Genomic DNA, 17,914 nt, shown 5'->3' with positions numbered 1-17,914 from the left:
AATAACCCCACTGAACTCAATCCTGCCTTCATCTGATGATCATACATGCATGTTGTCAGCAGCGATCAGAAGTGGGAAACCTGGCTGATTACCCCTTGCTAACCCAAGGGTACAGAGGATAACTGCAGCACCCCTACTGCTGCCCCAAGATCAGCTAACATGGTACAGATCATGGATTGAACCAAGGATCTTCTTTGTCTGTATAGTTCAGCTACTCACTGAGTAAACTCACAGGGCTGAATACTATTCAATGTGTGCAGAGGAAATGTCTTGTGATCTATTCTGCCCCACTCACTGCAGCACATTCCTTTTATGGTGCACTGCAAAGGATGGGTGAAGCAGTATCATTATACCACCTGAGGCACTCCAAGCACCAGTGTTATTCAGTTTTATTCATTTACAATACAGAACTGCCCAGTGAATATATGGTTATATAGCAGGGTATATTACATAGTGGCTGGCACATTAACAACTGAGCAAGCATAAGCCAGCAAGTCCAAACCCACTTCAATGTGCCTGTAGGGGTGGACTAAACTAGCCACAAGATATGACTTACTCCACCACCCAAACTTGTTTCGGTTATTGGTAAGCTTCATGTTGAATCCAAAGATGGCAACAGAAACATTTGGAGACAGCAGCATGTCATTGTCTATAGTAATATATAAATTAAAGACAAAGTTTTGTGCATTATTCTGGTGACAAAATTTATTCTTCCAAACTGTCAGCAAATCAATGTTCCACATGTCATGGAAAGGCATTTAGGTTGCAAGATGAATATGTATTCAAGATTGAAACAGACTTTGTGCGATTGTGAAATCCTGCAGACACAATGCGTTAACATAGACACCAGAGTTGTACCAAATAAAATTTTGCCAACTACTGCCTAGCTCATGTTAATAGCGAAACCAGATGCTGAACACCCATTTATAGGAATGGCTTGAATTAGAGGAAGGGTGTGTAAATTTAATGCATAATGTGCCCACCGCTTTTTGTTTTGCAATAACTTTACTAAAAATGCTACAAAATATCAAAACAAACTACAAGGGTTAATGTTTTTATGGCAGTAGTTACACATCGCTTCCTGGACACACACCACCCTTTGCTCAAGACATTCTTAGCTGTATTCTGATCTATAGGTCACCAATCTTAAAGATCAGTGTCACACTGAATGCAACAGATGTGGAGCTGCACAGAATGTGTGTTCTGCAAGTCACTTAACGGGAAAACAGATTTTGATGGTTTGGGGACGGAAAGTCCTTTGTGATAATTCTGAGCTACATTTAAAAATGGCAGTATTCAAAGATGCAGGAAAAAACATTTCAACTCAGTTATGGTCTTTGCAAAAAGATTATTTACCAAAATATCTATGGTCCACAGAGTTTCAATGAACTGTAACAACTTAAGCCTATTCATAAGGTCCACCAAGGCGAACAGTGACTTTTTAAAATTGCAATCAAACTGCTGCTTACCATATAAAAATACTTTCATAAAGCCAAATATCATTTACAAATTTGTTTTTAATCTTGTGTTGAGAAATGAATAGTTCAAATTAGAGCAAAAGTCTATTATATGTCTATTTGCCTTGTATCCCATTGTAGTGCAAAACCTGAACTGTTCCAAATTAAGGTTACCATCTCCCAGTTCTATACAAATATAAAGGAACAGCTTTATGTATGTATTGTGATTTTGGTTTTAGTTATTGTCTGTTGCTTAGATTTTTTCCAAAGGAAACAAGAATACAAGAATCTCTGTATACCCATTTACTAGACATAACAGAAAATGCTGGAAATACTCAGCAGGCCAGGCAGCATGCGTGGAGAGAGAAACAGAGTTAACGTTTCAGGTCTGGGACCCTTCCTCAGAACCAGACCTGAAACGTTAACTGTTTCTCTCTCCACGGATGCTGCCTGGCCTGCTGAGTATTTCAGGCATTTTCTGTTGTTATTTCAGATTTCCAGCATCCGCAGTATTTTGCTATTGCATTTACTAGACATGCTGTGTTCGTAGTGCCATGCAGTTAACTCATTTTGGTTTAACTGGTCAAAGTGAAAGTCTGAGTAGTCTAATGATTATCTTTGTTGTTATTGCCATTGGCATGTAGGTATTTGTATAGAATTTTGTGTCAGTGCAATGTAAATTGGCAGTATATTTAATAATTAATGTATAAAAATAAAAGATAAATTTAATCAAGTGTTAATCTAGAGTATATTCTATTTGAAATCCAACAGCAAAGAGGATGAAAAATGTTATGTCCATCAACAAAAATCAAGGAGAATGCATTTACCACAAAACAGTTTCAATCACAACAGAAAATCACCTACTACATGAACATGATACTTGCATTTTCCACATTCATTTTGTCCTTGAGGTTCCATTTCATAAGATTGTTACATTTTAAATCCAATTTGAAGGCAGTTTTTTTAATTGGAGAAGACTGAAGCTTGAATAAAAGGGGACATTTGTTTATTGGTGTTTTGCTAATCAAAAAATATTCTTTTTGCATTTTACTATCCGTAAACCACTTGGGCCACTGTGATCCACCAATGTTCGAGTCCGTCAGGTTATCAAGATAGATATACATTTTGTCAGTCTAAAACCGCATGGTTAGATCAATACAATAGCAAACTACTGCGGATGCTGGAAATCCAAAATAACAACAGAAAACGCTGGAAAAACTCAGCAGGCCAGGCAACATCCATGGAGAGAGAAACAGTCAACGTTTCAGGTCGAAGACCCTTCGTCAGGACTGAGAAAAAAAGCAGGAAATGAAACAGATTAAGAAGCAAGTTTGGGGGCTGGGAAATGGGGGAGGGGATGAAAGAACAAAAGGGAAGGTCTGGGAGGGGTGAGGAGACATTAAGAGATATTCAAGGCGAGACGAGATGGTAATAGGACAAGTAAAGAGACAAAGGATGGCTCTAGATGAAGTGTGAAATGCGCTGGCAGAATGAAAGACAGCTGCTATGTGGGAGAGAGAAAAAAAAAAGGAAAAGGCACAAACCAAAAGTGTGGATAAAAATATGATAGGGGCTGAGGTTATGATCTGAAATTGTTGAACTCGAGAGAGAGTCCGGAAAGCTGTAAAGTGCCTAAGCGGAAGATGAGGTGCTGTTCCTCGAGCTTACGCTGAGCTTCCGTGGAACAATGCAGGAGGCCAAGGACGGTGAGGTCCGAGTGGGAATGGAGTGGTGAATTGAAATGATAGGTGACCGGAAGCTCGGGGTCACCCTTACGGACTGAACGGAGGTGTTCCGCAAAGCGGTCACCTATGGTTATATCAATGGTGGTTAAGCACAATACATGGGGTGCCAACATATTAGTAGCACATTACCTTCCAGTAATTTAGAAATCTTTCAGAACAAATATTTTTACATTCCACTCTTTCATTTCCCCTACTTTGGCAGTGAAAAAAACAATTTGGCTGAAGTGTTCAACATACTGGTAGGTTTTGGGAAAAGATCGTACATCTGTAACTTTGAGAGCTGAAGTACTTGAAGATGTTTGTTGGATAAAGCAGAGCATTATGCCCACTTCCCATGAGGAACCAGCTATTTCATTGCGATTCCAAGATTAGTTGTTAAACTTGCCCAGGCTCAGCTTTGAAACCCATGAGTTGAGAACTACTGTTTTTTTCCATGGAAAATAGGCAGAGTAGTTTATGAACACAGGTATTTATCAGCATCTAAATCATTGACACGTGTTCCACCGATTGAAATAATTCAGCGGAAAGTACAGTTCTGAAGCTTGTTACGGGTAAATATTTTACTTTTCATTGTTCAAACTGTTGTTGCAATCAACAATTTCTGTTGTGTGCTGTGCTACTGTTACTAACAAGAACATAGCAACACAGCACTGAGAGACCAGTTTAAGAATGAGATGAAACAATGTTCATTTGTTAGGTAATGTGCTTGTAGTGGAAGAGATAGTAAGGACTTGTGCATAATCCACCTCCCAATTCAATGAAGCACAGTTTGGATTGCTGAACTGAAGATAGTTACTGTGGCAGTTCAATGATTAATAATCCCATCTACAAATACTGTGAATTCCAAGACTGATCCCAATTTTAGCCTGGCCACAATATTGTACATTTCAGCTATTTATCTTTTTACAAGCAATTCATTTATAAACAAGTCTAATGCTAAAGTACCAGATGATTGGAAGGGGATTTCTTACGGTCAAATCTCAGTTTTGTAGTGTATAAAGTGTACCTCATATCACAATATACAAAACATTGGGCTGGAGTGAGTTCCAAAACTTGAACACATTTAGGTTTAGAGGACATCATAAACTCTAACTGTGAAGGTCAAGCTGTTTGTAAAGGTTAGCTACTCTGCCCACAACACACTCCAACATTTTATACAATACAGAGGCTACTTTTTATTATTTATGAGCAGTTAGGGCACTTTAATGTATGCCGTGGATTTGGTGTTGACTGTTAATACTCATCTGCAATGACAATCTATTTGAGATAATGGCAGTTTTATTTAACATGAGGGATTACAAACTGCATGACGAAAGACCCAAAGTGCATCATTCTACAGCATAGTGTGGAGAGGGAAGCAGACTTTTTTTTTTGCTCGTATGTTGCATACCGATATCTTATCACATTAATGTAAGGCAAATATTAAATCTATGAAAATTTGGCAAAACCTTAATTGTGTTGCATCAAGTGCTATAACTCTGATCTAAAGTTTAGTTCCCCTATTGCAAAGGCGGAAGGGCGGGAAAGGATAGACTTAAAAAAAGTGTATATGGTTTTGAATATAATGCATTTAATGATTGGAACAGATGCAAAAAACCTCAAATAATTTAAAAAATGCACCCAGTGCTAGTTTCATAATCTGGCATTTCTGCAGAAATATCATTGGTCAGTTTCATTAGGTTTTATAAAGAATATCATAAAATAATTGGTTGGCATTCAATTTTTCTAAGTTTGTGAATAGCAGAAGCACATGGAAATTGAGAGTGAAATTAATGCCAGATATCTAAACACATTTTTAATATAATCTAATATGCATATTTAAAAAACATAAAATAGAAACACTTTCTAGTAATTCTTTGATGACTACAGAACATTCTCAAGTTGAGTAAACAGCTTTGCCTGTTTACACTGATTCGGTCAGCCTAAAGTAACACGATCATTTTAATAGTACCAATAGATTTGGGAGGGCGGAGAGGAATTAAGATTTTCAACAAATTTTGTATATTAATTTTATAAACAGGAATAAAAAAGGGGAAAAATGCAGAATGGAGAAATGTACACATTATAAATAAATTATAAATACAGTCTACATCTGTTACATTGAGGTTTATTAATCTAAATTATTGGATAGCCTGTTTTTTTGTTAGTGCAAGCACAACATTGAATTAACAGGAATAGACTGTGGTGCATATTCAGAATAGAGGAGTTACACAAGCACTGATGCAAGTCTCTGATACTGAAAGTTGCCACATTACAGGTCTTTTCAAAACTTCTACACCCGAATTCCATTTAAACGGAGACCCCTCCTGTAATGATTGGGCAACAATCACTGTATTACAATAACTTATACTATCACAGAATAAATATCCATTCATCTCCCTGTTGTGCTTCTTTTGATGTTTCAATAATCTTAACATACTTGAACTAGAAAAACAGTTAAGAGACAAATTATTTCTGTTGTGATAAATCATATTGGGTAAACCATATTATGACATAATACTCATATTGGGCATATGGATGGTTCATGGTCACTCCTCCCCACCACGCTGCTATGATGTACACCATGTTAGTTACTTCTTCTTAGTCATTTTACTATTAAAGCAAGGAAAGTAAAGCAAGGAAAGTAAGTGCCCTAAAATAATGATAGCATATTATTATATATATATATATATATAATAATATGCTATGGCAATGAATTTTGTGGTACTTAACCACAAAATTAACCTGGTAATATTCTCTCAGGTTTCAATGTACAGGAAACTTTGGTTTATCCGGAGGTTAACTGTCCGAAATGCTCGAGCCACCGGCAAAATTCAGGAGTCAGTTCAGTAAGTTTTTTTTCTTTTCGTTGTTTTTTTTCCCACCAGTCAGGCTCTGCAAGGTCTAGCTAAAGCTGTTGCTTAGCTACAGAGACGCTTGCAAGCTACGGCCGACTGTTTAGAAGCTGTAAGCAACAGGGTTTGTTGCTAGATACGGAGCTCAAAAGCTTCCGTATGTTTTAATATTAGCGTTGGTTTGTCCGGCAGTTTTGATGGGACGGCAACAGCTCAGTCCCGTCGGTGCCGGATATCACAAAGTTTCCTGTAAAATTGATGTTTTATGTATTAGTGTTTAACCACTATGTCAATCAATATCTTCAGAACACAACAAAAAGTGTGTTCACAGTCTACTTAGACAATAATGCACATGTCTCCTTCAATTTTCTTTCTAATTTCTTTCTCTTATTTCTCTCTCCTCCTGAAGGTGGTGATTCATAGTGAAGAACAGTTCAACAGGTGCTGGTGACCCTTTGCTACCTTTACATGAGGCTGTGCAGTGAATGGCAGTGAACTATTTCACCATAGAGACCACCAGCGTTGTGCTTGATTCTTTTCCTTAGTGGCCCAGGAAGGCGGAGGCCAACTACAATCAGGCCTGCATGTCTCAACACCACACTATCGCCATTGGACGAATTGAATTTATAGCACTAATTCAACTAAGACGTTCAAACAATAAAGTGCCATTATTTTGCTTCTGATTACCTGAATCAGTTGCTGAATGACTGCTTTCCATTGTATGGAGGACAGTGATCCCATGCGGGCTTATGTGAACACCAGTTACTCAAAAGAAGCCATGGAAGCAAAAAATGTTTATTCTACATGAATAGAAGTAAACACTGGGCAGCTCTCACAAAAGTGCAGTGCATAGATACAAGGTGGTGTTTAGCCGTGCAGAACTGAAAAGTGCCAAATTCAATTCTTGATCTGTGCTAGGTTACCAGATCGCACCTGGGGCAGCAAATAAAGACACTACAATGTTCCCTCTAATTCTTTTTCGTGCACGGTCCCTTTAACTGGCTGCGCGGCCCATTCAAATTTTTGTGCATGTGCAGTTTCTTCCATGTAGAAGCCGGTGAGCGGCCTGCGCAGGACCTCCAGATAGCTGCGTGGCTGTGCAGCTTAGCAGGAAAGTTGGCTACAATTGCTCTCTACTTTTCTCCCCAAAGTTTTGGAACTCACTTCCCAGGTAGGGAAAGTTAAATTCAGTAAGGGTTGTCACTCTTAATCAGTTGCTAATTACACTTACATGTGTGTGCGATAAGCGAGAGAGACATTGGATTTATGTTCTCTATGATCAATTAACTTGCTGGCACTCATTGGTTCAGCTCACACAAACCAGAATTCAATATTTCAGCTTACATCTTAGCCAAGGTACCAGAAGGCTGCAAGAGACCATGGAACTACAAGTCACCATATTCAGGAGAGAAGCAACAGATGAGGAAAAATTGGAAAAAAAATATTAAATGCTCGTCAGACTGTAATGGAGTCTTGGGGGTTAATATGAACAAACCACACCAGTGGTTTACATCTGAAACCGTCAAATGCCTTGTCATTCACTCATTGAAGATACTGCACAGCATGTATACGAGTGAATATCCTGATAACATACTCCCAAAAAAGAAATGCAATTTTGCACAAGTGAACCCAACTTGCAGTATATGAACTCAAATGACAAAACATTGGCCCAGTAATTCGGGTCCCAACGCGTGGGTACGGACGGGGTACTCACGCGTGGGCCCGTTGGAAGTGCCGGATTTCAGCATGCACAGCGCATGCGTGGAAAACCGGCATTTCCTCTCCTCTGAACCAAGGGGTTAAGAGGCGGTTCCCTAGCGACGTTTCAGGCAGCGCGTACGCGTTGAACTTCGTTTTTTTTGACAGGTTTGTCCGTGCGTGAAGGCCTCCACTTTTTACGAATGAAAAAAGCAGACGTAAGGACTTAGTTTTAAAAGGTAAGTGGTCTAATAATTAAAGTTAGAAATTTTTTTTCCCCACAGGTTTATTATTTTTAAAGAATTTACAGTAAGGTAAGTGTATTTTTGGACCCGATTTCTTGAAAAAAAAATTTTGGCAGAAATTTGAATAATTGTTTAAAATAGTTTTTTAGTTATTAATAGTTCATTTAATTAGTGGGATTTTTAAAAACTTTTATTTGAAGTTTAAGTACTGTTTTGGGTGCCCATAGTTTTCATGAGTTTGACAGGCCTTATGTCTAACTCATGAATGGACTTTTGCAACCTCCGATTGGTTGCCCAGTGCTCACGTGATCCCAGCCGGCTCATCGCACTAAGTACGCCGCTGGATCACGCACGCACAGCGCGCCGGGAGCTGAGCCGGGCCACAGACCGGAAATCCACGCAGGCCCAGTCTTCAAATGTCAGCGCGATATGTAAGTGTAGGTCGGGGGCTTGCACCCGCAGGAAGCCCCCGACCCGAATTTCTGGGCCATTAAATACAAAGCAGTCAGCTGCCCCAGTACTTGACCCCACCATTAAGTTATAGCTTTTAACGCACAACCACTATAATTCTATTTGTAACAACTTCGTCTCATCACCAAAACCGCTCCAATGTGAAATCTGACAGACCTGAATACTGCTAAAGCATCAAAAGTTTGCAACTTACACAGAGGATACACGATAAGTTGAACACCACAATTTCATCATGCGAGTGGGGTAGCCAGATAACTCGCAAGTGAGTTACTGTCAGTATCATGAGTGTAATATCACAACTTGCATTTATATAGTGCTTCTCACATTCAGAAAGATGTCTCAGTTCACTTTACAATGAAGAGGAAAGGGACATGGTGGAGAGAAATGAAGAGGGTAGGATGGGGTGACTGAAGACATGGTCAAAGAGGAGAATTTTGACCAGGGCCTTGGACGCAGAAAGGGAGATGACAAGACAAAGGGAACTGGATAGATAATTCCAGAGGGGTTAATATGAACCCCTCCATATTTCCAGAAGGCAGGAGTATCCCATAGCTCATTGTGTACTTTGTTTAAACCATGCCTTAAACAGGTAATTAAAATGCTAAAAGTTTTTTGTACAAAGTACATTAATGTGCTGACAGAGAAGAGCCTCTATTCTTTAGCGCTGTCCATTCATTACTTGTAGTTACATCTCAAATAATATTTTGTGGAAATAGTGAGCATAATCACTTGTGGTATTAAACATTACATGTAATGTTATTTAACAGGAAGTTGAAAAGAGCAATAGTCTTGTTTATATAACACATGTAAACTGCTTCAACTTCAGGATGCAGTGTGAAGCTTTACAGCAGGGTTGTAACTTTCTCCTAGACCCATTATTTATTTTAAGCTGGAAGTACTCAGCTGATCAGGCGGCATCTGTGGAGAGAGAAACGTTTCAGGTCATTGATCTTTCATCAGAACTGGAAAATGTTACAGGTGTAACAGGTTTGAAGCAAGTGCAGAGGCAGGGAAAGGGGTGAAGAGAACAAAAGGCAAGGTCAGCCATAGGGTAGAAGGCAGGAAAGGGACGATGGTGCAAGGCAAGGTAGGGTGGTAATGGGACAAGTAAAGAAACTAAATGTTGAGTCTGGAAGGCTGTAGAGTGCCTAATCGAAAGGTGAAACAGCGATTTACTTGCACTTCTTGCAATTTAGTATGCTGTATTTGCTACTTACGATGCAGTCTCCTCTACATTGGGGAGATCAAACGCAGATTGGGTGACCACTTTGCGGAACACCTCTGGTCAGTCCGCAAGCGTGACCTTGAGCTTCTGGTCGCCTGTCACTTTGATTCTCCACTCCACTCCAATTTCTCTGTCCTCGGCCTCCTTCACTGTTTCAATGAAGCTCAATGTAAGCTTGAGGAACAGCACCTCATCTTTCGATTAGGCACTTTACGGACTCATTGATGCTGCCTGACCGGCTGAGTGTTTCCAGCATTTTCTGTTGTTATTGCGGACTCAACATTGAGTTCAACAATTTTAGATCATAACCTCTGCCCCCATGTTTTCAGACAGCAGGTGCTGATTCTGCTATTCCCACTTACACCTTTTCTAGACCCATCCTTTGTTTCTTTACTTGTCCCATTACCACCCCCTTTTGCTTTAAGTTCCTCGGAGTCCACATCACGGAAGACCTCTCCTGGTCCCTCAACACCTCCTCTCTGGTGAAGAAGGCCCAGTAGCGCCTATATTTCCTAAGGAGGCTGAAGTGATGTAATCTGTCACCCCTGATCCTCTCTAACTTTTACCGCTGCACTATAGAGAGCATCCTGACAAACTGTATCACAGTATGGTATGGCAGCTGTAGCTACTATGACCGGAAAGCCCTGCAGCGGGTAGTCAAAACTGCCCAACGCATTACCGGCACCCGGCTACCGACCATAGAGCACATATACCAGAAACGCTGTCTATGGAGGTCACGGTCCATCTTCAAAGACCCTACCCACCCCAGCCACAGTCTGTTCGCCCTCCTGCCATCTGGGAGACGCTACAGATGCATTCGCACCCGTACGACCAGATTTAGGAACAGCTTCTTTCCCAGGGCTGTCACCCTACTGAACTCCACAAATAAACACTAAAGCCTGCACATCTGCCAATGCACTTTATTATGGTTATGTTTATGTTAATATACTACAAGCCAAATGTATGTTGAATGTTTAAATGTCTTAATCCAAATGTACACTCTCGGGAGCCGCAAGCCTACATTTCGTTGTACTGCACTTGTGCACTAACAATGACAATAAAAGTTGATTTGATTTGATTTGATCATCCCTTTTGTCATTTAATCTTTCCTGCCTTCCACCCTATCACAGACCTTCTCTTTTGTTCTTTCCCCCCGACCCCCATTTCCCTGCCTCTGCACTTACTTAAAACCTGTTACATCTGTAACTTTTTCCAGTTCTGATGAAAGGTCATCGACCTGAAACGTTAACTCTGTTTCTCTCTCCACAGATGCTGCCTGACCTGTTGCGTATTTCCAGCATTTTCTGTTTTCATTTCAGGTTTCCAGCATCTGCAGTATTTTACTTTTGTATTTATTTTAAGCTTACCACCTACTGAAATTGAATATTGTTTTAAAATGCAGGAGTAAGTCATTAATTTAATAACCGATATAATTCTAACAGTAGCAAACTTATCCCACTCCATGACACCGCCACACTAAACTGCTTCAATTTAACAGCTACCCTCCTCAGAAATAAAGGGTTCTCAGTCTCGGTTCTTTGTAGCAATTTCTATTGCCCATCAGTTCCTTCACAGAAGTGTGGACTTTGGTGTCCTATGGTCCATACAAGCTAGATGTAAAATATAGCCACTTTTGGCTGCTGGTTTTTGAAGTTTAATTTGCTTTTTGCTTTTATAAGCCTGAGCTACAAAAGATAAGTTAATAATTAATGCAACATTTTGTATTAGAACTATTGTTTCACAAAGTGAAACAATAAAACTGACGTGCAGTTTCTGTTATAACTTTTACATGAGCACAGAATTCATTCTCACTGGGATAGTAACTATCTCCAGAATTCCACATCAGCTTTGCACTTTTCAAACAGCTATCTCTTTTTCAGATTTGTACCTAGTAAATACCCATTTCAGGTTACTTTATATTAGAAAGCTGAAGATTGAGGTTTACTTTGGAAAGCTGAAGGTTCAGTTTTACCATTCATTAATGTCTTGCAATTTTAATTCTACAGAGTTAGAAATACCATAAGTGAGCCTTCAAAAAAACAAGGAAAAAAGCACAACCTCCCCGGTTCACATTAAAATATGTGCGCCAATGCTTTGCCCTTGCAGGATATATTTTTAACCCTCACCAAACTGTAACAGATAACATAACAGATTATCCCCCATTTTGTGATATATAATGTTTTGTTCCTAATTGGAATCACCACTGACCATTTGCATTATGGTCCACTTGGCCCTACAGAGGGGATGCGTATGCGAAAAAGACCTTGCTGTAACTGTAGCTTGAAGAGCTTGCAATTTGCAATACGTAGAGCTGCGCAGCCTGTTCGTCGGAGATCTGAAGGGAGTAATGGCTTGGTGTGATGCCAGGTTCCTGTACTTCTGCGAAATTCTCTGACAAAGTCATACTGTGTGCCTAGAAGTAATGAAGAAAAGATGTCAAGTATTGCTTTTTTCAGGCATCATGGGAGAGGGTTCATTGACTTCATGTTGAAGCAAATGTTCTCCAAAAATAACAATTATAGTTAAAATCCATTAAAAAACAGAATTTTTTGCCACTTAAAACATGAGAATATTTACGATGGAGGCTTTCTTTTGTGGTAATAATGCAACAGACGGTCACAGTCTTCATAAACTGTACTACCTACCATAGAGTCTTGTTTTCCAAGCCAATTATCTGAAAATAGCCTTTAGTGAAACCTCTTTTACAATAATATTAAAATATAAACCCCAAAATTGAATTTGTAAATTAGTTATATTAAATAATGCTACTTTTAAGTATACACAACATCAACTACTTCCATCAACCCCTTCCCTTGGCTGCTGGGAGGTGGACAAAAGTGTCAGGAAGTCTTTCTTATTCCTTTCTCCAGAAGCACTTAACCTCTGTTCAGCAGGTCTCTGACAGCTTGGTCAAGGTACAGAACGTATGGAAGCAGTGTGGAAAAAACAAAAATCACAGCTTAGAAGCCAGGCCCTGCCACTTTGTAATATAGGATGTTGCTATACCAACATACTACTCTGTCTTTTGGGGGGGGGGGGGGGGGGGGGAAAAGGCACAATCCAACCTTTTAATGACCCGACACTCACCTGTATCCAAATCTCCAATAACATAAATGCTGGCACCAATAGGCACAGCGCCATATACAAAAGAAGAGCTTGTTGGAATGCAGAGTGACTGGTCAATCAAATATATCCATCTGCAAAACAATATTATAGATTAATCTCACCAACGGTGTCATCAGGACTCCCAAGAGGATCTTTTGGTCAATTTTGAATGCTAAATATGATAAAGCAGGATCATTGAAACATCTCTAAAATATTTTTTGATTATAGTGAAACTTCAATAGCTTTTTTAGTGCAGAAATGCAATTGCATTCAACAGGTCGAATACTATGTTATAAAAACAGAAAATGCTTGAAATACTCAGGTCAGGCAGCATCTGTGGAGAGAGAAACCGAGTGGGGAGAGCTGGTTACTGCTAGCTGTTTCTGCAAGCAGTAGAGAATATACATCATGACGCCAAAGGCACTGGTCTCTGAGAATAGGTTGTTACTGATGTCCTTGGATGGGGACTAATCTCACAGATCAGAGTGTTTGGAACTGGTCAATGGGTTAAGCCATTCCATTAAATTACAAACATCTTGTGAGGCTGTTTACAGCATGGGCCTGAAATTGCTATTACGGCAGACACCATTATCATGGTACAGAAATTGCAGGAAATTATGGAGTGGGTGACTTATGCCACGTCATAATTTGCTGGGACTTTTGCACTTCTCCGGAGCCCCTCGCCAAAAAGGTTAAACAGCTAATTATCATAGCTCCGCCCTCATTAAAATCAATATTGAGAACACTTCCGGACCCGAGTAGCATCACTCGCAATGGGTTCTTACTTTGGCCATTGGTTGCACAACTTCCTATCCACCACTACGCTTGCTGCGGCGTATTCTAATTATTTTCCCACCAAATTGTGGCATAAATTCAGCACTGGAGGATCAGAGCGTACACCAATATCGCCATTGCAGCGAATTCCAGTCCTGTACCTTTTTCCAACTGTGTAGGGAATGCTATTTTGAATCCAGTGCATGTCTGACTACATAAAATTTAGTTATAATAAATAAAGTTTTAATATCCTTTGTTCTGGGATAACTTCCAAAGGAATCTGGAGCTAGGTCTTGCGCTGTATTACAAAAGACAGTCAGAGATTAAGGGCCAAGTCAGTGACTCCATAGTAATAAAGAAAAGAAAGACTTGCATTTATATAGCACCTTTCATGACCACCGGACGTCCCAAAGCTCTTTACAAACAATAAAATACTTTTGAAGTGTAGTCACTGTTATAATGTAGGAAATGTGGCAGCCAATTTGCGTACAGCAAGCTCCCACAAACAGCAATGGGATAATGACCAGATAATCTGATTTTGTGATGTTGATTGAGTGATAAATATTGGTTAGGACACTGGGGATAACGCCTCTGCTCTTCTTCAAAATAGTGCCCTGGGATCTTTTACGTCCATCCGAGGGGGCAAACGGGGCCTCGGTTTAACGTCTCATCCGAAAGATGGCACCTCCGACAATTCAGCACTGCACTAGAGTGTCAGCCTAGATTTTTGTGCTCAAGTCCCTGGAGTGGGACTTAAACCCACGACTTTTTGACTCAGAGGCGAGTGTGCTACCCACTGAGCCACGGCTGACACATCAATGCACAATGCACGTATGAAGTAAGCAATCATATTTCAAGGATTGTTTTAATGCTGACAGTTAGCACAGGAAAAGATTCTTTGTTGTTTTTGACATTTCAAAGAGATCAGTAAAGTCTGTAATTACTGTAAATATGTTGCTTGTTCATTTACCCGTTTAATTATTAAATTTATCCAATGGTTTATAACCTGATTTTTAAAATTTTGTTTATGGGATGTGGGCGTCACTGGCAAGGCCAGCATTTATTGCCCATCCCTAATTGCCCTTGAGAAGGTGGTGGTGAACCGCCTTCTTCATCGCTACTGTCCGTGTGGTGATGGTACTCCCACAGTGCTGTTAGGGAGGGAGTTCCAAGATTTTGACCCAGCGACGATGAAGGATCGGCGATATACTTCTAAGTCAGGATGGTGTGTGACTTGGAGGGGAACTTGGAGGTGGTGGTGGTGTTCCCATGCGCCTGCTGCCCTTGTCCTTCTAGGTGGAAGAGGTTGCGGGTTTGGGAGGTGCTGCCGAAGAAGCCTTGGCGAGTTGCTGCAGTGCATCTTGTAGGTAGTGCACACTGCAGCCACAGTATGCCGGTGGTGGAGGGAGTGAATGTTTAAGGTGGTGGATGGGGTGCCAATCAAGTGGGCTGCTTTGTCCTGGATGTTATCGAGCTTCTTGAGTGTTATTGGACTCATTCAGGCACGTGGAGAGTATTTCATCACATTCCTTACTTGTGCCTCGTAGATGGTGGAAAGGCTTTGGGGAGTCAGGTGGTGAGACACTCGCTGCAGAATACCTAGCCTCTGATCTGCTCTTGTTGCCACAGTATTTATGTGGCTGGTCCAGTTAAGTTTCTGGTCAATGGTAACCCCCCACGATGTTTATGGTGGGGGATTTGGTGATGGTAATACCGCTAAATGTCATGGGGAGGTGGTTAGACTCTCGCTTGTTGGAGATAGTCATTGCCTGGCACTTAAGTGGCAGGTAACATTCGTGCCACAGATCAGCCCAAGCCTGAATGCTGTCCAGGTCTTGTTGCATGCTGGCATGGAGTTGTGAATGGCGCTGAACACAGATTTGCAGTCTGATAAGAGTGTATACCCTTTCACCACATGATGGCATGTAATACATTCCAGTAAGCCAGAATAAAAGGGACAGGGTTCTCTGTTCAACCCTTGGGCCTTACTACATTTACCTAGATATTTGGCAGACAAATGCACACTCTGGTTTGCAGGGAATGTGAGATCCGCTCATAGGAGTAGCCAGTGATGTTGAACCCAAGGAAAATATCTAGGCCTAGAAATTCGGTGGGCTGCACCACCAGTTAGCGCCCAAAGAGGGCACTTAGTGGCTTTAGCGCCACTGGCCACGCCCCCGCAAAATTTAGCGGGCCGCTAATGGCGGCGTTAGCCTGTAGCGCTGCGCCACCACCGATGATGTCATCGGTGTGTGCAGCGCCCTGGTACCGCCCCGATCGCGATATTGGGTCGCGCCCCCCGCTGTAACGCCAGCCGCAATCTGCGACCGGTTCAGGGGGGCCGACCTGCGGCGGTAGTGGCGCTAATTAAAGGGGAGGTGCGGGGCGGTCATTTTTTTTGCTGGCCGCCTGCCAGCACCTCCTCGCGCCGCCGTCCCTGGCCTCCTGAGCCCCCTCCTGGTCAGTGCCAGCTGTGTCCCAAGAGCCCGGCCCCGAGGAGAGATGCCGGGCTCTTTTGCTGGCACTCGCGATCTCTGATCGCGCTGGTGCAGGCCCCTCCCCTTTAAGGGGAGGAAGGCCTGCAGTACCGCAGTGTGTGGCGCTGCGGCACGTTGCGCTGCGATATTCAGTTTCAGCGCCCCAAGAGGGACGCGTGGCACCTCGAGCAGCGCCCCGCTTCCGTTTGAGGTGCTGAAACTGAATATCGCGCTGGCGCAATTGGCTCCTTCCGGGGCGGGACTTCCGGTGCCCAGGCGAGCTTGGCGCCACTGGATTTCTAGGCCCCAGTGTAAAAACCCATAAACTAAACATATCCCTTATGTTCTGGATTGCATTAGAACAGATTTGCTACACTAGAAAGTTCTTGTGTGATTTTGATAAGCTAACTGCATATAGCAATTATCTGTTATTCAACTTTATGTTTCCTCAACCTTTTTTTTCCTTAATGAAAATAAATCTTACAGAATGTGATTTTTGCCCAAAAGACACAAAACTGATTGGATATTAAATGATGAATTGCTACATTTGTGAGGTTAAAATGCAAACTACCCTGTGCAACAAACTGTATTCAGTGTCATCTATTTATCCTACAACACCTAAATATGTTGAGGTGATTATCCCACTTCATTACCTAATGGTATGTTAGCTTAAAAATCAAATCCATATTTTCATAGTAATCAGTTGAGTTATTACAAAAGCTACAAGAAACTCAGTGTCTCCATAAAATAGTGTGGCTCTGTTCATTGTGCAGTAAAGACACTGTCATGCCCTTTGCAACTATCAGTTCATAAAATGAACATAAATTTACAATAGGTAGGACTTAACCATTAGGTTCATTTCTGGATAACCGAATATTCCAGGAAAACTTTGCAATAAGAAATTCTCATTTATAAATGCAGGCAGTGCAATGTCGCTTACAGAATAAGGACTGAGGGACACTACTGAGGTAGCCAGTATGAAAGAAAAAAATGCAAACAACCCCATCAAAACCTTCCTTGCCAAAGTACACAACACAGACACAAATGGGAAAATTTGCATTGGTTACCCAAAGCAAACCTGATGCTGTTTAATTGGATCTGGCAATAATATTTTCAGAAGAGTCAACAATTCAACTAAGAGCTTGCAAACTAACGTGGTAAAAATGTGCTGACATTTTTATTATGTAAAACTGTTAAATTGTAATATTCTTACTGCATCAGACAAAAGTACCTCTATCCCAAGCCTCCTGAAATGTATAAAGAAATATGGGAAGGTAGCTCAAGCAATTTTCATTTTAATTATTTTGCCAAAATTTGTGCCATATAATGTTAATCTTTCTTCTGGTAATAAACCACTGACGATCACTCAGACATGCGTTGATTATAATCCAACAACAAGGACATCATTATGCATCAATTGCATGGAATGTCCTGACTAGACAAAATTATTCTCATCTCATTTATGGTAGCCTTTGACACAGTAGAAAAGTCACAATATTCATGGAAATAACAATTTACATTACCACGCTTCTGTTGGACAGGAACACTGGAGTGTCACTTCAGTAGCCAAAGAAATAGTCCCTTATTGTCTGGATTCTGAATTGTGTCCCCTGTACAAACGTTTCATGTAGAACCAGCACATTCAATCTGAAGTTAGCTTTCATTCAGTGAAATTCTATGTAGTTTTGGTAATCTGCTGAATTTTTAATGGAACATTGCTTTTCATTTATATTTCTCATGCAGTCTATTTTCTACAACACAATATTATTTTATTACTTTGCTTGCGAGGTCATGACAAAGAGCTCGGAGTCCTTCAGAAATGAACACCACCCCCGCCCACCCATCATTCTCAAAAATGACAGCCAACCCTTTAAAAGCATGGG

The 17,914-nt window shown here is 40.9% G+C and overlaps 1 protein-coding gene across 1 annotated transcript in view; it reads right to left on the bottom strand.

The window, feature by feature from the left end:
• The window catches only part of gan (gigaxonin), a 125,233-nt gene that overhangs the window by 8,311 nt on the left and 99,008 nt on the right, over positions 1–17,914 (bottom strand). The window contains exons 10-11 of the mRNA XM_085991747.1: positions 12,763–12,872; positions 11,884–12,088 (exon numbers count right to left, since the gene is read on the bottom strand). Coding sequence (XP_085847873.1) covers positions 11,892–12,088; positions 12,763–12,872 — 307 coding nt within the window. The 3' untranslated portion in view covers positions 11,884–11,891. The remainder of the gene's footprint in view (positions 1–11,883; positions 12,089–12,762; positions 12,873–17,914) is intronic.

The sequence above is a fragment of the Somniosus microcephalus genome, chromosome 6 (genome assembly GCF_052327205.1).
Source record: "Somniosus microcephalus isolate GS21.2 chromosome 6, FLI_Smic_1.0, whole genome shotgun sequence".
In the NCBI taxonomy this organism is placed as follows: domain Eukaryota; kingdom Metazoa; phylum Chordata; class Chondrichthyes; order Squaliformes; family Somniosidae; genus Somniosus; species Somniosus microcephalus.
This window is presented reverse-complemented; position numbering and strand designations above follow the sequence as displayed.